The following is a 23,395-nucleotide window of genomic DNA, read 5'->3' on the forward strand; positions in this document are numbered from 1 at the left end:
ACCTGCCATGAATATCTATACACAGGCTACTTTCAATTCGACTGGTTTACGACAATGAGTGATCTGAAGTTTTCAACAGTATTTCACACTCCCCACTCCTCCGTCTAGCGTTGGGAAGGAAGCAGTTCAGTCGCTGGTCATTCACTACAAGGCTGGTACCGACCCCAAGCAAATACAAGAGGTAGTGGTAGCAGATCATACGGTTAATTCAATGGGCAGTGGACGACCAGCGGGTGAGCCACTCTCCTGGCCCTCCAGCGGACGATCGGTCCTCAAGCTCAACATACGTCACCTATGGCTCTTCGGAGTGTGGCCGTTAAGTAATTCCCGTCTTTTCGATCTGTACGTCGTCTTCGTTTTCGCTCTGGGCGTCTGGAACTTCGTGGAAGCTTCGCTGGCTGTCTTCTTCAGCTGGGGAGATTTCGAGGCCACAACGTTGGTGCTAACCAATACCTTTACCATGTGCAGCGGCACTTTCAAGTTGGTCTTCTTCACACGAGACCGACAGCGGTACAACAGTATGGCTCGTTCCGTCGATTCGCTGATGTTGGCCCAGAGGGAGCAGTACTCCAGCGATCCTGCGCTGGAGAATATCGTTCAGAGGTCCCGCAGGAGAGCGACTCGCCTCACGTTGGGCCTGCTGCTCTTCTTAGCTTCACAATGCCTCCTGTGGTTCCCAATGCCTCTAATCGCTCACCCCGGTGAGCGGCGCCTGCCCTTTGCGCAGCATCCCTGGGACAACACCACCAGCTACTACCAGCTGTCCTACGTCATCCAGTGCGTGACGGGCACGTGGATGGCCGATGTCAGCATCGGCGTGGACTGCCTGTTCGCGACCATCATGATACTGGTAGCTTCACAGCTAGAGGTGCTCGCGCTGAGGATCAAGAAGCTGAGGGTGGACGAGAGTGGAGCAGGCGAACTTCACCGAATGCAGAGCGCATCTGCCGTCGTTCACGACAAAATGTACAGCGACCTGTGCCTTTGCATCGAAAGTCATCAGGAAATACTCAGGTACGTTACACTCAAATGTATTCGACCTACGCGTGATGTGAACGCTTTCGTAGTTTCAATACTGTATGCTATGTCGGACTGTGCTAGGAACCATCTAAAGTGGAAACAGCCACTCTGTTTAGAATCAACAACAACAGAAAGCTGACTGGAATGGCAGGAAAAAGAGAGACATATAGTAGGTAATCTTAAAGTTCAGCTTCGATTATAAACCAGTCGATTTTTAAAAAGATGGAGAGATCACGTTAAACTTTCACGACCTGCTTCATATGAGCGCTTCCAAACCAAGAGCAATGTAAGTAGTAATTATGTTCGTGTCTGTGTACAAAAAGATTTTTGAAACTCACGGAGTATGTGTCTGCCACAGCTTCGTTGAACCTCCATTCTACATATTGTGCAAGGATTCGAATAATCTTCGAATCGGAATTTATATGCAGACTCTCATACGTACATACTACGCAAGTCTCGAGATAATAACAGAAAAAACTGAGCAGAAACAGATCTGTACGCCATAAACAGTCTATAAAATGGCGTGTAGAAGTTGTGTATTTGTAGTTACTAACACAAAACATCATTGATCACTAATTGTTCGGAGTAAACAACTTGATTATCTGAGTGATTTACTAGTTTCCTTTGTTGTGGTCGTAGAGGAAATGGAACAAACCCGAAGCATCTGGATATATGACACTGGACATGTAGTCGTAAAGTGGAAAGCTCAGATCCCAGTCATGCCGTTGTTATTTACGCATTCACATTTTCCACATCACTTAGAGCAGATGAAGCAATGTTTCCTTCGATCTCAGTGGCCTGTTCCTTCCCACATACCCATCCAACAGCGGTGGCGCTCTGTCTGTATAGAACTCAATGTCTAACCATACTGTTATGTCTAACTTTTTATTTTTAGCAAAAGAGCTGGCCATACATGCCTTCCCCTCGGCCCACCTCATCTTCCAGAGAAGCCAGATCGTGCAAAAGAGGAGGAGGGACTAGATATTGAACTATGGGGTGTAATTCGTATTACTCAGAAACTTAGAGTTTTTCACGTGCAAAAACCATTGAAACAAGTGACTGTAATTAGAAGACCCAGAAATATGTTCGCGAACAAAAAAGTAATAAAATTAGAAGCTTATGGATTTCTAATCTCCCAAGCAACCACCGCAGTTTTGCAGTCAATGTAACAGCTTTTTGTATGGCACACAGCGTCTCGTAATTAACCTACATCGAAACTGCAGACAAGAAAGCCTATATAATAATATTTCGCCAACATTTGTCTTATGCGTTTGTGACCTCTTCATCGTACAACAAACTTCATTGCGTATGCGGAGCCTGAGGGAAGAGTTTTCTCGCATCACCGTGAATTTGTTTTTCGCACCATATTAGTACGCAACTGCAGTCTGAATTTGAACTGTTTCAATGTGCTCGATCAACGCAGCGGCAGTGGGTATGAGGTTCACTGCATATGCGTTCTCATCGAAAGAGAAAGTCGGCGGAGCTACGGTGCAGCCTCACGGGAAACTGAGTACTAAAACATTTTCAGAAACGAGTGAAAAATTTTGTGAATTCAAATGTGCCCTACGTAATAGGCCACACCCACTAACTGAGCAAGTACATACATTTGCAGCATAAGTCTCAAATATTTTGTTTCAGGTCAAGTAGTCGATAATTTGAAACAAAGGTTATGAGCATTTACGTGGTAAACCACTGAGTTGATTGACTAGACCACTGTGTTACCACACGCTACAAGGACTTAAGACAAGTGGACAATAATTCTGTACGACAAATGATTCGTCTTGTAGGTAATCATTCACCTGAGGGCCGTACTACCTGAGGATTATTCATCTATTTATCTATTTATGTGGGTTTTCTCAGTTACCAATTAATGTGACGCAGTGATGTCACTGGACTCGCATTAGAGAGGACGTCCATTCTTATTGCTGTTCGGACATTCAGATTTAAGTTGTTCTGGTTTCCCTAAACCGCTTAAGCCGAATACTGGGAGGAAATCTTTGGGAAATACATGCCTCAGTCCCTTCTCTTCTTTTCCCGAACCAGTCTTGTGCTGTGACTCTAGTGGCTTCGTCATTAACAGGCCTTTACACGAAATGTTCCTTCTCTCAGTGTCCTGTACATTTTTTGTTCCAACCCTGGGTACTTACTGTTGCACACGAAGTCTTTGCTTATCAATTGACATTTTTGTGCCTTAGAAACACAAGCGCAATCTCCGGTGAAGCTGACGGGGAAGGAGATTAGGCGTGTTATTTTTTAAACTGAACAACCGCAGTATTTACTTTATGTAATGGGATGGGTGGGAAGGAAGTGATAAGGTGCTGGGCCAAAATTACCTTACACATTTTGCTGTGAATAATGTAATACACAGAAATTCAAATTCCGATATTAAAACCGAAGAACCTTGTTGTAAATGTCACAGAGTGAACAAAACTTTTATGATATCGTGCTACAAAAAGTAACAGTCTAACACAATGTGATGGTGATCCACAAGAAACTAGAAATTTTACAAATGACCTACAGATCAGGAAAAGAGGGTTTCAAAACAAGCATCAGTTTCGTAGAGTTTAGGTTCCATCTATATAAGTTAAAGCCTGAGTTAAAACATTTAGCTGCGCTTTCGTGACTAGACGTAACTCAATTGCCAAAGAATGAACTTGCAATTATCATACAAATTATTAAAATTTGTGAAGGTGTTACACCCAAGTTAATTGCAGTGAACAGACATTGAAAGGAACAACAATAATTACGTGACTTCAGCTAGTGAACCCTTTCAGTTATAAAAATTAAATGCACAAATGCCAAATGACGTAAATCGTAGGTTCAAGACGGTTCAGATGGCTCTGAGCACTATGGGCCTTGGCCATCTAAATCGTAGGCACACAGTCTTTTCAAGTAGTATCTACCTATAGGAACTAATGTATCTCATTAGAAACAGTGATAGTTCCAAAAAAACGGTAGTGAAAAGCTTATAAGGACATAACGATTCTTTGTAACTAACTGAAAGAAAAAATTATCATTTGCAGCATGACAAATTACAACACTGTCTAGATTACAATACGACAAAATAAAGCCCAGATTACTTAAGAGCCTGGTTTCCAATAACAACACTCAGGTACAAGCCTCACCGTCAATTGGTTGCTCCGTGTGCTTTTAAGAAAATATCAGTCATCAAGGTGGCCTTTGCAATGCATTAACAAAGAACAACATTTGGGTTCAAATGGCTCTGAGCACTATGGGACTCAACTGCTGAGGTCATTAGTCCCCTAGAACTTAGAACTAGTTAAACCTAACTAACCTAAGGACATCACAAACATCCATGCCTGAGGCAGGATTCGAACCTGCGATCGTAGCGGTCTTGTGGTTCCAGACTACAGCGCCTTTCACCGCACGGCCACTTCGGCCGGCAACAACATTTGGGTAGAACATAGATTTGTTACAACAAACAAACAACATAACTATACCACAAGGGGTAGCACTTATACACTTGTTACGGGCAGTAACAATTGATTTGAACGATAACAAAACACGACTGTCTTGAGGCCACGACACTGCTCAAACTTTGACGTCAGACTAAACATAGCTCGGCTCTAAGATGCAACCAGGACCCGGAAACGCAGTACAAAACTTCTCACCACATTCTGTAGGACTCTGTACAAGGAAATCACCGGCACAGAGCTTAGCACTGTAGATCATCTAGAATTATTATGGTGGCGACAGGATACCAGAGTAAGAACGACTGACAACGATCTCTGCAATAGTCTGCCAGAATCTCAGCAATTCATGCAGACTCCGTAAGAGACCACTAAACAGAATTCCAAAATAACACAGAGCCTCCTGATCTGCTCTTCAGGATAATAATGAGCCCTTCGAGACACACGTGGCTGTAGGAGTGGCAACGCAGACCGCCGTACTACACAAGTAGCAGCCGCCTTTGACGCACTATAGCCTGCTGTCCCTGCATCTGTGGTCGCACACCGCACACCGCGTCACTCGCGACACCTCGCTGAAGACAACCACACAACCCACGGCGTTCTTCTCGAAGAGAACCCATGGCAACTTGCTCGAACCCAGACTGCCTCGCACTCGCTGCACAAGACATCTGCCGAGAAAATTTGGAGAGAACAATCGAGTTATCCAAGAAATAGAAGACGCAGCCAAACCATCGCAAAAGAGTACGATAAAAGCAAGCCGGATGGCTCACTCTAAATGATTTACGATAACTATGGGAAACCTAAATCTGGATGATTGAATACGGATCTATGGTTTACTCCACTCCAGTCCTCTGTATAGTTCCTTAACCACTATCACTGCATCACTCGATTCCTGTCTCGAAGGCATGATGCAGAGTATGGAGGATTAAGCTCCATCTCAGCCTGCTTGTGGTACGAGATCCGATACAGAGTGGAGGACAAACTCGAGGTGTATCACAAAGTGATGTCTGCCGAAGCACTAGGGTTGTAAAAGTCTTTCGAAATAATACTAAAATCTTCTATGTCTTTACTTCATGTAAGTTCTTCTTCTGCTTCCTACACAAGTCAGTGTTTCAGTTCTTACGCTGGGATTATTTTCAGAAATACTTCACGAGGCTAACCCTTAAATTAGCAAAAATTAGGGGTAATTTATATGGTTTCTGTGAACCACCTCTCAAGACTGAGGATTAGCTTTGTTGTTGCTCTAGCATTCACCAAATTACTAACGCCGAAATATCCAAACACTTTCCGACATCAAAATTCAAGAGGGCGGAATCCTAGGAATTGGGAAAGTTAATAATGCGGGATGGCACTTATGGGAGATTTACAAATGAAAGAAGTTACTGGAAAGAAATTCTAAAAGTGTGCAACATTGTGAGCATTAAAAAAAAATCTTCAAAGTCAATGATGGCACAGGTTTGCTTTGGGCCCCTCCTCTGCCCTCTCTACTCTCCAGTCAGAACCTGGTATCCTACTTGTTATTGGTACATTGAAGAGCCAAAGAAATTGGTACACTTGCCTAATATCGCGTAGTGCCCTCGCGAGCATTCAGAACTGCAGAAACACGATGTGGAATGGACTCGACTAATGTCTGAAGTAGTGCTGGAGGGAACTGACACCATGAATCCTGCCAGGCGGTCCATAAATTCGTAAGATTAATAGGGTGTGGATTTTCCTTCTGAACAGCACGTTCCAAGGCTTTCCAGATATGCTCAATAATGTTCATGTCTGGGGAGTTTGGTCGACAGCGGAAGTGTTTAAACTCAGAAGAGTGTTCCTGGAGCCATTGTGCAGCAATGAAGGACGCGTGGGTTATCGCATGGCCCTCCTGGAATTGCCCAAGTCCGACGGAATGCACAATGGACATGAATGGATGCAGGTGATCAGACAGGATGCTTACGTACGTGTCACGATGGGTCCCGCATCATTACAACTGCACATGCCCCACACCATTACAGACCCTCCACCAACTTGAACATTCCCCTTCTGACATTCAGGGTCCACGTATTCATGATGTTGTCTCCATACCCATACATGTCCATCCACTCGATACAATTTGAAACGAGACTCGCCCGGTCAAGCAACATGTTTCCAGCTATGAACAGTCCAGTGTCGGTGTTGATGGGCCCAGGCGAGGCGTAAAGCTTTGCGTCCAGCAGTTATCAAGGGTACACGAGTGAGCTTTCGGCTCCGAAAGCCCATGTCGATGAAGTTTCTTTGAATTTTTCGTACGCTGACACTTGTTGATGGCGCAGCATTGAAATCAGCAGTTGTTTTCGGAAGGGTTGCACTACTGTCCCGTTGAACGATTCTTTTCAGTCGTCATTGGTCTCGTTCTTGCAGGATCTTTCTCCAGCCGCAGCAGTGTCGGAGATTTGATGTTTTACCTGATTCCTGATATTCATGGTACACTCGTGAAATGATCGTACCAGGAAATCCCCACTTCTTCGCAACCTTGGAGATACTGTGTCCCATCAGTCGTGTGCACCACGTTCAAACTCACTTAAATCATGGTGACTTGCCATTGTAACAATAATAAGCGATCTAACAACTCCGTCAGACAGTTGTCGTCTTATATAGACGTTGCCGGCAGGAGCGCCGTATTCTGCATGTTTACATATCTCTGTATTTTAATACACATGCCTATAGCAGTTCCTTTGGCGCTTCATTGTAGGAAAAAGCCACTTACAGTCAGGTAATTAGTACACATTAAAATGAAAACCATCTCTGTTGCTAATATGCTAGTACACAAGCTACCACTGTGGTATTAGATATATGCATGTTTTCTCATTTCATTTTGTCCCATTTAACTGGAATGATGCACAGCAACACATTGCTGACTTTTGCTAATTTTGTATAAAGTAATTGAGTGAATATTTTTTTTTAATTTTCGGTCATCCACAAGTAATGTAGCGAATCAATATACGAAATACAATATTCATTGCGCCTCTCACCATGACTTAGTGGAGATATACGAGTATTATTCTCAATTTCAAACTTTAATCCAGTTGTGCCTAGTGTTGCTTACAACTAATCCTGTCAGGAATTGTCAGAAGACGAGAAGATGCACTTCAGCTCCCCATCAAAATCAATGAATAAAAGTGTAAAACAATAATATATAGTTTCCTATCATTGCTTTATGCAGGTATTAATGAGACATTGTTCTCAGTTTCAGATGAAATTCAAGCTGTCGCTAATGTTTTGTACAAAAAAGACTCATCAGGCTTTGTCAGAGGAGAGATACATATGGTTCAAGAGGAATGTACTGTACATTAACTTGCAACAGACCCACTTCCCAGAGATTGTGACTACTTCTCCAAAAGAATACAAATGAATACATTAGAAACAACTTATTCATGAAAATAGGAGCTGGAGAAGAAGATGGTAATTATGATGAGGAATATGAAGAGTAGATAGAAGAAGGAGAAGATGGTGATGATGATGATGACAACGATGATGATATTGCTTTCAATGAAGAAGAAGAAGAAGAAGAAGAAGAAGAAGAAGAGGATTGCGTTCACGACTGGAAAATGGTCTCCAACAAACTGGTGACATAAATCAGCAGATGATTTCATTTCGAGTTTTCAGGTTTTGCAAGATAGTATTTAAAGTAAACTCATGCTTGGCAATAATGCAGTATTGATTACATATTACTAATTCCTTTATTAAATATTACAAGCGAATATTTGTTTTCAGTTGTTTCCTAATGAAAATTACCTGTGTGACAGGTGTGTCAGTCCATAAAAGTTTCTTTACAGACAGTAAAGCAAACATTGTTTATCATTTATTACGTAACTCAGATACTTTTATGTAGTGTTGATAAGTGTTTCAGGTATTTTTGAAGATGGAGCTACCCATAATTAACTTTTTCATTGTAATGGTTTTTAAAATAGTAGGCTCTGATTGGGCGATGTGAAAGGGAGATCTTTGAAAAAATAATCTATGTCGTTCAGATACTTATGAGCACAGCGTCGACGGAACCCAATTTCTATTTGCTCTTTTATTTTCTTTGTTTAAAATACTGGACTCTGAAGGGGAGGAGAGTGAGGTGTGACGGGGAGAGAAGAAAGAGATGGTACACTGTAAAGTTCGTGTGTGTGTAGCTTTATGTAACTTATCTTCTACGTTGGAAACATTTAAATATTACGCCAGTCATCTTTCATTTTCACAAACAATATCGTGTCTTCCACCATTATCATACACTAAAATAACAATATTTCAGTGATTAGATACAGAAATAGGAAAACACCTTTTAGAAGCAATGAATGTTATAAGTTATTGCATTCTCAGTTTAGTGTCAGGATCACAAAAAATATTTATAATCATTGATAACAAGTTGTGGCAAACCAACTAGCCTTCTTCAGATTGAATGAGACGAATGTTACTGTGTCTAGGTTGCTATGAGAACATTGTGATCGTTTTTATATTTTACGTGAAGATGACTCACTGTTTTGGCCAAAACTAGTTATCAATTATTGTAAGCAATTTTTGTGATTTTAACTAATATAGGAGTTTATAAGAGTCCAGTAACTTTTAATATTCATAGATAGATTAACTCTAGTATGACTATTTCAGGAAACAACAATAGGGAATATCTTTCAAGGTAAAAATGCAAGTCTTTGTCTTTCTAATTGAGGTTACGAACTATTTACTGCGTAGCCGAGGCATCATTTAAATACTGCATTATAAGTGAAGGGGAGAGGAAAGGGTGTGTGGCATAAAGCATCTATCATCTTGGATATTGTTTCACTGGTTGGTTCATTTTCATACTCCACTCTGATTTGTAGGAGACAGGTGAGAGGAGAGGGGAGGGTTTTTAATTTCCCAATGACACATGTGGAGTAGTGGCATCATCTTGAATTTTTCACTGATTGTTGCATTTTAATGTTGTGTTATGATTGGCTGAAGGCAGTGGATAGGGAGAGGTTTTCAATTTACCATTAGTACAATTCTCCTATTTACAGCATCTTCGGATTTTCATTGGTTATTTTATTTTGAATAGTCAAGTGCGATTAGTTGGCTATAGGGAGAGAAGAGAGGTAGCATGACTTCCTACTAACAAAGATGATATCATTAATTATTTCACTGGTGATATTACAGATTTGCTCACTGATAATATTGTGTCCTTATTGATCTTAGCTTATTCAAGGTCTGTCCTGATTCAGAAATTTCGTCACCTTTATATTCACTTCCTTTAAAGAATTCCTCTTTGGTCTATTTAGAGACCTCCTGCACCAAGCATCACACCTGAAGTGGTGTTGATACACTATGAGATCTTTCTCTGCCTCGTGATGACTGGGTGTTGTGTGATGTCCTTAGGTTAGTTAGGTTTAAGTAGTTCTAAGTTCAGTTGAGTCCCATAGCGCTCAGAGCCAATTTAGAGCTCAGCGACTTCGAACATGCAGGAGTCATTGGATATCATCTGATTAACCAGTACATTACAATCATTTCAGTCCCTGTAAGGTTTCCCAAACGATTGCTGGTGATGTGACTGTGAAGAGGAAATGCAGATTAACGACCACAGTTAAATCAAGATTCAGCAGATTTAATTCTTTGTTTTAAAATTGCACTTACCAACGATGGATGATCACCTTCATTAGTCAGGACCAATCTAGCATTACTGTGTGCTTTTAAAAATCGCAGTAAAGTAATAGAATAAATCACTCATGAGTTCCAAGTGCTACGAGCAATCCATCTAGCACAATGACTGTACATAGGAGCGGTTCCCCAGAATACACACACGTCTTTAGTCAATGCTAAACAACACTTTAGCTGGTTAAAGAGCAATGCCACTGGGCAGTGAATGACTCGACACGGATGGTTGGGAGTAATGAATCCCATGGAATAGTTTGGATTTATCGAAAGCCAGGAGAACGCTACTTGCCACGATGTGCAACGCTAATAGCGAAGCGTGAAAGAGATGGTGTAATGGAATGAAGTATTTTTCAAGGTTAGTGTGACGTCCCCTTATTGCACATAAGAAAACGCTAAATGAGAGGGTATGAACAGGTTTTACAGCATAGTGTACTGCGTACAGTCGAGAAACAGTTCAGAGATGATGACTGTTTCTATCAGAATGACCATGTAACCGTCACAAAGAAGTATCAGTGAGGTGATGGTCTGAGGACCACAGCAATCCTGAAGTGAAATGGCTGACCTGAACCCAATGTAACACCTTAGGAATGAGATTGAAAGTAGCCTTCACTCCAGTCTCAAACATCAGTATCTTTTCTGGTTTGGCCTTTTCAAGATGAAACGTCTGTCATTCCTCCAAAGACATTCAAACAACACATTGAAAATGTCGTGAGCTGTGACCAAGACGACATAGACGAACGGAGACACACACCTCATATCAATGTCCACTAATAGGCGTCTACATACTTTTGATCACGTAATGTATGCGTCAGGTAATCCACATTTTGTCCAACACGGAGCACTACAGTGAACTGCATTTAGCCTTTTACACAACCTCAAAAGCCTAGAGCTAGTAGGTATACACTCATGTCAAGTCTTATAAAGTTGCTGTCGCTAATGTCCAGAGTCCATCGTGAAATTTTAGTTCTTTATTTGCTGTGTACTTTTTGATGAGGCAATGACATTTCACTTCAAAACCATGACAGTTAAACTCCTCAATATACAAATACCTTTTCTGGGTTTTTTTTTTGTTCCGTCGTTACAACTACAAGAAAATGCGTTTGCTTTTCCCACCAGACGTGTTTCGCTTTACTGAAGTATAGTATCATCAGTCGTCGGTTATTAGAGGTATTTGCAATTTGATTTATTTTCTAGCTCTAAATCAGTTCATTAATAAATATTTGGTCTTTACGTGCGGTAATTTCTACTTCGTTTTTCGCCTACATTAGGTAGTGCCGTCTGCTAGCAAATTTTTGCTTCCTTTCTTCGTTGGGTACTGACAATTGAGGTCTAATTTTACGTTTCTTAGCGAAACTATGCATTTTTTAATTTTAATAGAGCACAATTTCGTACACCATTGTTCACTGTTTATTCGTATACTTCTAAGTGTATACCACGTTTTCTAATGTTGCCGACATTTCCACTAATTACTCTTTGATCTATTTTATTCTCTCTCTCTGTTTTTCATTATAAATGTGTTATCCAATTTAATTATTTTACAGTGTGTTTTTATACAGTGTAAGATGAATGAAGAAGTAGTGACGAAATTTAAATGTTGTATACTGAATTGCTGGGGCAAAGGGGACGAGCAAAGATGAGTTGGTAGTGAGTGTACCGTAGTGTGATGGACAAGGGGTTTTATGAGTCAGTTTTCAGCTTCCTGCTTTTCTTGAATCAAACCTACATGCGGCATGATTCTTTGTGTAGCACGTGAGGATATCTGCCATAAACAGTCAACGACAAAGAATTGCGGCAATGGTTCTCAACAATGCATCACAGTGGGTACTGCGCTTCATAAGAGGTGTTCCGTAAAACGACCTAAACATGTACATCTAGCACGGAATTTTTATTCTTTTTATTTGTGCCACCTCAGCCACCGCCGGTACATACTGAATCACTCTCTCTCTCTCTCTCTCTCTCTCTCTCTCTCTCTCTCTCTCACACACACACACGCACGCACACGCACACGCATACACGCATACACATACGCGCACAATAACACACACACACACACACTCGTTTCGCAAATATTGTTTATATTGGTCGTAAATCTATTTCTTACACCACGATGTGGTTCCATCATTGCCATTAGATGTTACTCCAAATGCCAGTTCTACACTGAAGCGCCAAAGAAACTCGTATGAGCATGCGTATTCAAATACAGAGATATGTATACTGGTAGAACACGGTACTGCGGCCGGCAGCGCCTATGGAAGACAATAAGTGTCTAGTGCAGTTGCCAGATCGTTTACAGCTGCTACAGTGACACGTTATAATTTTTAAGTGAGTTTGAACGTGTTGTTATTGTCGGCGCACAAGCGATGGGACACGGCATCTCCGAGGTAGCGATGAAGTGGGGATTTTCCCGTACGATCATTTCACGAGTGTACCAAACAAAAAAAATACAAAAAAAAATGTTCGAATGTGTGTGAAATCTTATGGGACTTAACTGCTAAGGTCATCAGTCCCTAAGCTTACACACTACTTAACCTAAATTATCCTAAGGACAAACACACACACCCATGCCCTAGGGAGGACTCGAACCTCTGCCGGGACCAGCCACACGGTCTCTGACTGCAGCGCCTGAGACCGCTAGGCTAATCCCGCGCGGCACGAGTGTACCGTGATATCAGGAATTAGGTAAAACATCAAATCTCCGACATCGCTGAGGCAGGAAAAAGAATATAATTGAAGATTGAAGTGTCAACGATCGAACCATTCAACAGAACATCATCGACATGGGCTTTTGGAGCCGAAGGCCCACTCGTTTACCCTTGATGACTGCACGAAACAATGCCTTACGCCTCGCCTGGACCCTTCAGCACTGACATTGGCCTGTTGATGACTGGAGACATGTTGGCTGGTCGGACGAGTCTCGTTTCATATTGCATCAAGCGAATGTACGTGGAGACAACATCATGAGTCCATGGACCCTGCATGTCATCAGGGGACTGTTCAAGCTAGTGGAGGACCTGTAACGGTCTTTGTGTGCAGTTGAAGTGATATGGGACCTCTGATGCATCTAGATACGACTCTGATAGGTAACACGTTTGTAAGCATCCTGTCTGACCATCTGCATCCATTTTTGTCCATTGTGCATTCCGAGGGACTTGGGCAATTCCAGCAGGACAGTGTGACACCCACATATGAAGAATTGCCACAGAATGGCACCAGGAACACTCTTCTGAGTGTAAACACTTCCGTTGGTCACCAAATTCTCCAAACATGAACATTACTGAACATATCTGCGATGCCTTGCAACGTGCTGTATAGAAGAGACCTTCGTCCCCTCGTAGTCCTACTGATTTATGGAGATCCCTGCGGGACTCATGGTGTCAGTTCCGTCCAGCACTACGACAGACATTACTAGAGACCATGCCACGTCGTGTTGCGGCCTTCTACGTGCTCGCAGGGGTCCTACACTGCATTAAGCTGGTGTGCTAGTTTCTTTGGCTTTCTAAGTGTATGTAGAACACATAACATTCATGCCTCTGCAACTTATTTGTCGTGCAATGTTTACATCGATTAAGCTGTATAAAAGTGTTGATATTCGCTTACTTATTTCGAATTTCATTTTTGGCCACAGTACGGTTGCCATCCATTCCGATATATCAGGACCATCCCCGTTATGCGCTTTCTTGTCCCAACATCCATACAAGATTCCGATTTTGCAAATACCGTTTCGACCTTCGCTCAAGTAGTGGGATCCATCTAAGTGCAGTCTCATTTAGTTTTAGTCATGGCAACCAGTTTATGTTGATATGATGGAGTCACAAGTGGCACTGCATATTGCATATCCTTTATCGATGGTGCAAGCACCTTCTTGATCTAGAGCCATCATTCGAGAAAATACCAGACTTCTCCAGTATTACGCGGCTGGGACTATTTAAGCAGCGCCATGCGGAAGAGTCGGGCGGTTCTCATTTGACGAGCGAGCTGATAAGACGATTCTTTCTAAACGTAATACAAACAACGAGAGCAAGTTAATAATGACGAAAGTCTTTACTGCCGGTATATAGGGCATGAAGTGCATAGAGACACGTACTTCGATGCCTAAGGTGTTATTGTTGACTATTTACGTTCCAATAAACTTATTATAAGTTACTAAACTGCCGAAGAACGGAAAATGTGACGTTTCGGATGATTACACAAGAGAGTCGTCATTTGTAAAGAAAGGACGTAAGGATCAGGAAGTGTTATGTAAGATTTGTACTGTTTCTTCTCAGTATGCTAGGGACGGTGTAATCAGTCTTACAGTGCCATTTTAAATAGGAGATGACTTTTAAAAAGGAGAAAAGACTTGCTGAAAAAGGCAAATTCTTCCGAAAGATGTGGGTATCAACTACTTCTGCCGTAATAAGTTCCACGTAGTTGTGTTCTAAATAAAATGTAATTACATCAAATAAAGTTTTTACTTCATTTCTACACCCCCACCTCAAAGTGTCCCGATGATGTCCCAGCTAGGGATGGCAACCCAACGCGCAATCAAAGTACGCTACGCCAGTCAAGTAGTCTGGCCGTACATACTGCTACCCGTCCGAAGTTGGGCCGGTTCGCTAATATGGACACAAATATAAAATTTCCATCATGTTTAGACTTATCTTATTTCTTATAACTATTGCAAAAGCGAGAAATACTAATGCAATGCTCCAGATTTGCACTTTTTTAGCACCGTAAACATAAATACGACAACTGACCATCCTGTAAGTAGCCGACAGCCTTCGAAGATTTTACAGAAAACTGGGTTACAGCTAGGCGTGAGGTCTTCCTAATATTGGTATGTTTTGAAGAGACCTCCGCTTATTTAATCAGATTTTCAATGCGAGAGGAGGATCAACACAGTGTACTCGTGATTGACACTTAAGAATACTGTCACGGTGGCAGACCTAAATCTGCAATAATCTTTCCATAATAAAGTTTCTTTATTCATGTTCCGTAAAACGCTTTCGACTCACGGAAAATATTTTCGCCCTACGGAATGGATTACAATCTTAAGTATTTGTACATATCAATCGATGTGTAATCGAAATACAGCTGATAACGATTCAGAATTTTTGTAACTGATCCCAGAAAGTGGAAAGAGAAGACATTTGCTATTACTAAGTGGAAGAAAAGCTTAGAGGGTACAATTTTTTCAGAATCTGGTGTACCTACGCAGGAGCTTCTGTACAGAACATGGTCCTTTTCACACGTTCTGCCAAAGTTTCCAGTCGATTCTTGAAGAAACAGAAATAAAATAGGCAGCAATGAACTACCGTCACCGACCATGGGCTTTATTTTCTATGGATGTGTGGGTGGAGACGTGGTCCCCGAAGTCCTGTTTGTATGCTTTAAACATTTGAGTGAAAGTGTTGTTTTACGCTTTCATTCATTTTTAACATTACACTGCTCTGCAATGTACAATTCACTAAAACCAGCGATCTTATTCTTTGTATCTGTAACAACCACCTTAATTCATCTGCCGGCCGTAGTGGCCGTGCGGTTCTAGGCGCTACAGTCTGGAACCGCGTAACCGCTACGGTCTCAGATTCGAATCCAGCCTCGGGCATGGATGTGTGCGATGTCCTTAGGTTAGTTAGGTTTAAGTAGTTCTAAGTTCTAGGGGACTGATGACCACAGCAGTTAAGTCCCAGAGTGCTCAGAGCCATTTGAACCATTTGAACCTTAATTCATCTAACACCCAACCACTTTATCTTTCGTCTAATATAGTAATTTTACTTTCCGACTTAAGTTGGGAGATAACCGTTAATCAAATGTGGCAATACCACTCACAAGTTCTTCAGAAATGTAACTATAGATTCTTCACACCCAGTAAATTTTTAGTCTATAACAGTGAGTGCTTCACAGTTCTTAACGATATTTCTACATTATTTAAACGTTCGTCTACAGTTGTAAGCACCATTTCACAAATCACCTTATAAAACGGCTCTGCGCTAATAATAAGATGGCAGAATTTATTTGATCATGCGCAGAAAACGCTGTAACAACAGCTAGCGACATCCAGGGGTACCCATATCTTAATTGTAAGTGCCAGAAAATATCGGTTTTCGCGGATGTTTGTAAATAACCTGCCCTGTATCGGCGGTTGATGCTTGGGTTGTGCTCTTCAAGTGGCTTTAAGTGATAGTGGTTCAAATGGCTCTGAGCACTATGCGACTTAACATCTGTGGTCATCAGTCCCCTAGAACTTAGAACTACTTAAACCTAACTAACCTAAGGACATCACACACATCCATGCCCGAGGCAGGCTGCGAACCTGCGACCGTAGCATAACTGATAGTGGCAAAAAAGTTGTTTGTTAGGTAAAGTGCTAATGAAAGTTAATTTGAGGCTTGTACGTCTATTCTGAATGAACTGACGTAGCTTTTTAAACTTATCAAAACTGTGAAACTCATTATTTCGGACAGGTTAAGAGTGTCCCCGTGCTTAAAAGTTCAAGTGTTTCACATGAAGGTCTGTATCTGATGACGATGCTACTATTGCAGCTCACTGTTTCACTGTTCTCATGTTGCAGGTTCGTCAGGCACTTAAATGTTACCATGAGCCCAATGGTAATGACGCAGTTTGTCTCCAGCGTCCTCGTCGCCTGTCTGTCGTTGTTCCAGGCAACATACGTAAGGCTTTTCATGAACTTGGTTTATGTATATTATATATAAAGCTACATTCATGAGCAACTGACCCAGGGTTATTTATAGCAAGTAGCGCCCCCTTTCTCCCTGATGACGGCTGTGGCACGTTGTGCGACGTGCTCCAAGGGACGCCGTAATCCTTGGAGAGTCACTCTGACCTACGACAGCCCAACCCATCACACCACACACGCGTACAATTTACAGAGTATATTGCCAGCCGGAGTGGTCGAGCGGTTCTAGGCGCTATAGTCTGAAACCGAGCGACCGCTGCGTGGTGTAGCAATTTTAATGGCCAGTACTGTACATCTTAGGCGATGGCATTGTAAGTGTGTAGTAGGAGCGTTAATAGGAGACCTGAGGTAATGCTCATGCCTACTACATATTGCTGCAGCCATCGCCTATGAGGTAGGGCAAAGCTTCATAAATTGTCCCACTTTCAAATGTTTTCTGATTTTAATGAAATTTAATGAACGTTATCTAAATGTAATACTATTAACGTGCAGCTCATTATGCCAAACACGTAAGTCCAAAGTTTCGTACATAAATTTTCTACGATTTGAAAGATGCAACACAGTATACTGAGGTGACAAAAGTCATCGGATGCCTCCCGTATCGCGTTTATTTCACGCAGTGTTGCTTGCCCGTTAGCACTGTCAACTCTACGCAAACGCCGCAAATCACGGTCGTTAAGTGAAGGTGTCGGCCCCTGCGTTGTCCGTGGTGAGAGGGAATGCCAGAAATTTGGTATTCTCAGCACACTCTTGACACTGTGGACCACGGCATACAGAAGTCCCAAACGATTTCCGAAATGGAATACCCCATGCGTCTAGCTCCATCTACCATATGCGTTCAAAGCCTGTTAATTTCCTTCGTGCGATCATAATTACGTCGGAAACCTTTTCATATGAATCATCGGAGTGCAGATGGCAGCTCCATCAGTGCACCCCCCTTTCATACATTCTGCACGCAATAACACCCTCATTGTTATAAGTGCTTATCGTTATCCCATGACATGTGCCACCGCAGTCTAAGAGGAGAGGGACGAAGTGGTACAATTTACAAGCAGGTCTTCAAAAACAGTGTCACTGGTATTATAAGGTGTACGACTATTTTTTTTAAATATAGCAAGAAGGAAAGAAATTGGGTGAGTATGACCAATATGTATTTTAATTTCGAAGACATTAGCAAACTAATCTGAGCCGTTACTTAAAATATTAGACTACTTTTGTACTTACACCAAACAGTTTTAGATACTCGTTCCGGTGTCCAACTGCACAATAAATTAATTTGTTCTTTACAAGAAAAATGGTTCAAATGGCTCTGAGCACTATGGGACTAACATCTGAGGTCATCAGTCCCCTAGAACTTAGAACTACTTAAACCTAACTAATCTAAGGACATCGCACACATCCATGCCCGAGGCAGGATTCGAACCTGAGACCGTAGCGCTCGCGCGGGTCCAGACTGAAGCGCCTAGAACCGCTCGGCCACATCGGCCGGCTATTCTTTACATTTATTATCGCACAACTGGTATGGATCGACACTCAGCGTTTGAGAACTTAATCATTTTTTGGTCCTGGTAAACTTCACAGATCTTGCAGTATCAGTTTGAAGACGTATTAGCACGTTTGGTATAGCCACTCTACTTTTGCTTTTATCAGATTCTTTTTCAGTGAGGTTCCTCTTGTAAGTACTACCTGCTACCTCAACAGCAAAAGACGTTGCTGTGCTTCTTATTCTTCTTCGTAGAGTTGGGATAGTGGATATATATTCTGGACCTACTCAAACTCTCCCATTAGAGTTCTTTTTGTTTGTTTTTTTTCTCTTTTTGTGGGAGTTGAAGGATTCCGGGATCCACTGTTTCAATTAGTTTGTCCTGATTTGCCTGAGAGTTCCTGACTTGTGTTACCGTGTTATCACTCATTTCTATTTTCTGAGAACCCGCCTTTCCTTCCATGCCAGGGCTCCTGTCCTCGCCATCAACGACATCCTAAGGTTTGGTTCGGAATCTGTCCCACATCAGACGCCCAGTTCCTCCCACATAAAAGGCCCAAGAACCTACAAATCCTGTAATACCGCAGCTGGATAAACACATCAGTTGTTATTTTCCTCCATATAAATACATCCTACAGTAAAAAAATAACCCTTTTATCCTTTACCAATTCAGCGTCATTCGTCTTTCATCTTCGTTAAAACACTCACTTTTTAATGCCACTTGCAATATTTTAATAAGTTTGGAATTTTTCAATTGGTTTGTCAGAAGAGCGATGATATTGTATCCACTAAAAGCCCAACACCACCCATGTGGGGACATATAGACAAATAGTCGGAGCTAGGTCTAAAACAAACACATCTCTCTCAGTACAGTTTCTGATAAGCTTTCTATGATTGAGGTGAAGTGGCATGGACGATCAAAAAATCACTTGTAAGTTTATGGAGTTTTCTACAAACTCTTCTGGCATAATTCCAGAGCACATGGAGTGGTGTATACTCTTATTGAAGGTACTGGTTGACAGTGTATTGTTGTAGGTGAACAAATAGACCAACACATTTCTGCGGTATGTTAAAGCACAATGCGCCGGGATGAAACGACGGTACACGTATCCGGGACCCAGTTTCTATTACATGTGACCATCCTTCACACGAGCACACATCCATCACCTTCTTGAACGGTCCACATCCAGCATGTGAGATGAAACACACTGCGTGATTTTTGATGGAGTAGTACTACGCCGAAAGTGTGTATCAACATCTATTCTGACTCACCAATCGAAACTAAAGTTTTTCCGTGCATCGTTCTTTCAATATCTCTGTTCCTGCGCTCATATAAACCTCTGGGCCACGTTAGGTGTGGCGCACAGAAGTACACATGCCGATCATGAAGAAGGGAAGACTATTGTTCGACATCCCGTGCATGACAAGATGCTTACAGACAGAGCACAAGCTCTGTTTTGGGAAGGATGGGGAAGAATATCGACCGACCCTTTGCCAAGAAACCATCCCAGCATTCGCCTTTAGTGATTTAGTAAAAAAAGTGCGAAACCTGAATCTCTGGGCAGGGTTTGATCCGCTCTCCTCTCGAACACGAGTCCAGTGTATTACCCCTGTAACTCGTTGCTCATTGACATGTAGAGCAGTGAGTTCTGTCACCCACAGCGAAGATGTATCACTGAATTGTTATGTCCTCCTTGGTGTTGTCCATCATTGGACTCGTGATTAATTTGAATACATAAAATATAAAATAATAAGAACCAATATGTGAGCTGTGGTTCGTCTATCCACTGACACACTTGTTAGCTGTTGACGGTGCCTTCTCGTCACCAATACGTTACTTCACAAGGAAGTTAACTCATGCAGCGTCAGTTTTCCCCAATTCGAGGTACTTGTGGCACATCACACCATAGATACGGTGGCAGGTTAAATCCCAGTCCGCAGCTTGTGGTCGTGCGGTAGCGTTCTCGCTTCCCGCGCCAGGGTTCCCAAGTTCGATTCCCGGCGGGGTCATGGGTTTTCTCTGCCTCGTGCTGACTGGGTGTTGTGTGATGTCCATAGGTTAGTTAGGTTTAAGTAGTTCTAAGTTCTAGGGGACTGATGACCATAGATGTTAAGTCTCATAGTGCTCAGAGCCATTTGAACCATTTTGTTAAATCCCGGCTCTTACGTAACCTGGGAAGTGGAGTGTTTCATGATTCAGGTGCCAACAATCAGCTTCTAGAATCTTAAAGCTAGAATGTATACCCCTCGGCCTCAAACAACTTAGGTGAATGCAGCCAGGTGAAGTCTTCAACAATCGCCAGTAATTCGACATGTGAACATCTCCTCATTTTCAGTGCGTAAGTACAATGAGAGAGCTTCATGCAAGAAAATTTAAACCCTCAGTAGGTGGCTACTAAGAACCATAATACAGCGTATGCACACAGGCAATACATACGGTGGAAGCATCTAACGCCACTGCACATCCAAAGATGACTATCACTGCGCAACCAAAGATGACCGACGTCATACGTTATAGTTAGCCAATATTGTTTACCAGTGGGTGAGCAAACGAAAGGGATTTCTTTATAAAACTCTTGCTCATTTTTCTTACAGTGTTTCTGCCTCTTGGTGACATGTGCTGCAAATCATTGCCTTTTTCCTTTTTTGTGGCGGACGTTGAAATCGAAAGAAACTTTATTCTACATGTACACTTAGCAGTTTCTTTTCCTTTTTCTTTTTGTTTTTTGCCTTTTTGCTTTTTCTGTTATGCTGCACTGGCGTTGTTTCCACTTAATATCACTTTTGCAAGTAGAACTGCAGTTATATGTGCAGTCTTACGGTGTTTATATTTGTTAGTTTTTCTTGTAGGTTGTGAGCGTTTCCAACTTGTCATATACATTTTTTAATAACACATAATTCATATATGAGTGTGTGTAAGGGAAGAGAAAGAAAGAAAGCGACAGAAAGATTAGACTGCGGGGAGACTAGAGGGAGAATGTGAGTGTGTCTGTGTGTGCGTGTGTGTGTTTGTGAGTATGGATGGAGGTGTGTGACCTGATGCAAATTAGTGAAGATGTCTTAAGATGACTTATATGTTCAGCACAGTTTAAGTGGCGGAGGGGAGGTTGGGAGTTATTTTTCTAATTTTGGGGGGAAAGTGCTTAAGCCCGCATCTCGTGGTCGTGCGGTAGCGTTCTCACTTCCCACACCCGGGTTCCCGGGTTCGATTCCCGGCGGGGTCAGGGATTTTCTCTGCCTCGTGATGGCTGGGTGTTGTGTGATGTCCTTAGGTTAGTTAGGTTTAAGTAGTTCTAAGTTCTAGGGGACTGATGACCATAGATGTTAAGTCCCATAGTGCTCAGAGCCATTTGAACCATTTTTTTGGAAAGTGCTTATAGGAAGGAAACAGGGAGGATGTAGTTGTCGTGATTGGGATCTGTGCTCATATTTATAAATTTAATATTTTTTCTTAAGTGGACTATGGAGTCTGTACTGTTTTTGTTTCCCATGTTTTCTTTCACTAGTGTTATTACGTTTTTGAGTTCACTGCTTACTAATCCTCTCGTCAGACCAACGTTTACCTCAATTATTTCGTTTGTATTTTCCTGTAAGAGAATGCTTTCTCACACAATTATGAATTTTTTAATGTATTTTCGTCTATTTACTTACTGACTTTATGTTTCAGACGTTTTTATTGCAGTTTGATTTCTTTTGTATCCAACATAGTGTCAGTGAGATTTACCATCCCCGAATAAAAGTAATGTTTTTCGTTAGCCTTTACGCTGTTTGCGCCGATGTTAGCTGTTTCTTTAACTCTTAAATTTGAAATCTTTCTTCTATGCGTTTTTTCATTTCTTGTATCATTGTACATGTACGATTTTCAATCTTGCTTGCAAACTCGGAGAAAACAATGTTTTTTTTTCAGAACTTTCGAAATATTTAGATGTGCTTTAAATATTTCGCCGTTTAGGGATAGCCTTCTGGCGTAAACAGACTGTATTAGATTCTTTTGATCTACTTGTTTTCTGTGTACTGGCGGAACTCGTTTCGGCCTGTAGATTAATACATTTACGGATAACATTATTTGATCTTCAGATGTTATGAAGCTTTATATATTAGACAGTTCTGCGTGGGTTGAGATGTGGCCTTCTAAGCTTCACCTGTTTCATTAATTGCAGTGAGTTTAAGACGGAGAGCCGGCCGGATTGGCCGTGCGGCTCTAGGCGCTGCAGTCTGGAGACGTGCGACCGCTACGGTCGCAGGTTCGAATCCTGCCTCGGGCATGGATGTGTGTGATGTCCTTAGGTTAGTTAGGTTTAATTAGTTCTAAGTTTTAGGCGACTGATGACCTCAGAAATTTAGTCGCATAGTGCTCAGAGCCATTTGAACCATTTTTTTTTTTTTTTTTTTAAGACGGAGAAACCAATAGTAATTGCCCATGATGTGTCGAACATACAGTGTTGTCACTGCTGCTGTAGACTCTTCACCTTTCTGTTCCTGAATAACATCGCCCAGAGTGCACCATCTTGGTGTTTATCTACACGTCATAGTGATAATACTCCCAACGATCTATGGAGTTACCACAAAATAGCAGTACTGAGCATCAAATTTCTGGAACTACTCATATACAAACACATCTACAAGGCTATAGATAACGTGACGCCATCGTTCCAAGCAGACATTCGCTTTGAGTTTGTACATAGAAGCGGGTTATTTATTTTCTTAACGTCGCAAGAACATCAAAGACGTCAGAAAACACTATTGCCATTCGCAGAACTAACAGCCGACTACAGTACTGTTTGGTTCTAAGGACGTTTTCTAAAACTGAAGAAAGTGATTCTACGTCTTCAACTTACGATCCCTACAGAAGATGTCTTTAACTGCAATTTTAAAGTGGATAATGGAATGAGTTTCACTCAGTATCAATATTGGACCACTCCAAGGTTCAGTTCTTGAATTATTATTCTACCTACACATTAGGGGTATACCTTAAAAAGTGAGAAAAAATTCGGATACGCTGATTATCTGACCATAGTGGCGCATATTGAATGTGTTGAGGAAGGGGCAAGGAGTCTGGGTAGCGATCAAGAAACCCTTAACAGATACTACAGATTGTGACGTTTGCATCAAAATCCATCTGATCTCAAAATAAGGCGCCAATAAACA

General features: G+C 41.8%; 1 protein-coding gene across 1 annotated transcript in view; it reads left to right on the plus strand.

Moving 5' to 3' along the window:
- The first annotated feature begins 211 nt into the window (after nucleotides 1-211).
- LOC126419488 (odorant receptor Or2-like) overlaps nucleotides 212-23,395 on the plus strand; it is a 67,622-nt gene continuing 44,438 nt past the window's right edge. The window contains exons 1-2 of the mRNA XM_050086677.1: nucleotides 212-1,014; nucleotides 16,639-16,738. Of these exons, the coding sequence (XP_049942634.1) occupies nucleotides 212-1,014; nucleotides 16,639-16,738 (903 nt within the window). The remainder of the gene's footprint in view (nucleotides 1,015-16,638; nucleotides 16,739-23,395) is intronic.

The sequence above is a fragment of the Schistocerca serialis genome, chromosome 9, assembly GCF_023864345.2.
Source record: "Schistocerca serialis cubense isolate TAMUIC-IGC-003099 chromosome 9, iqSchSeri2.2, whole genome shotgun sequence".
Classification (NCBI taxonomy): Eukaryota; Metazoa; Arthropoda; class Insecta; order Orthoptera; family Acrididae; genus Schistocerca; species Schistocerca serialis.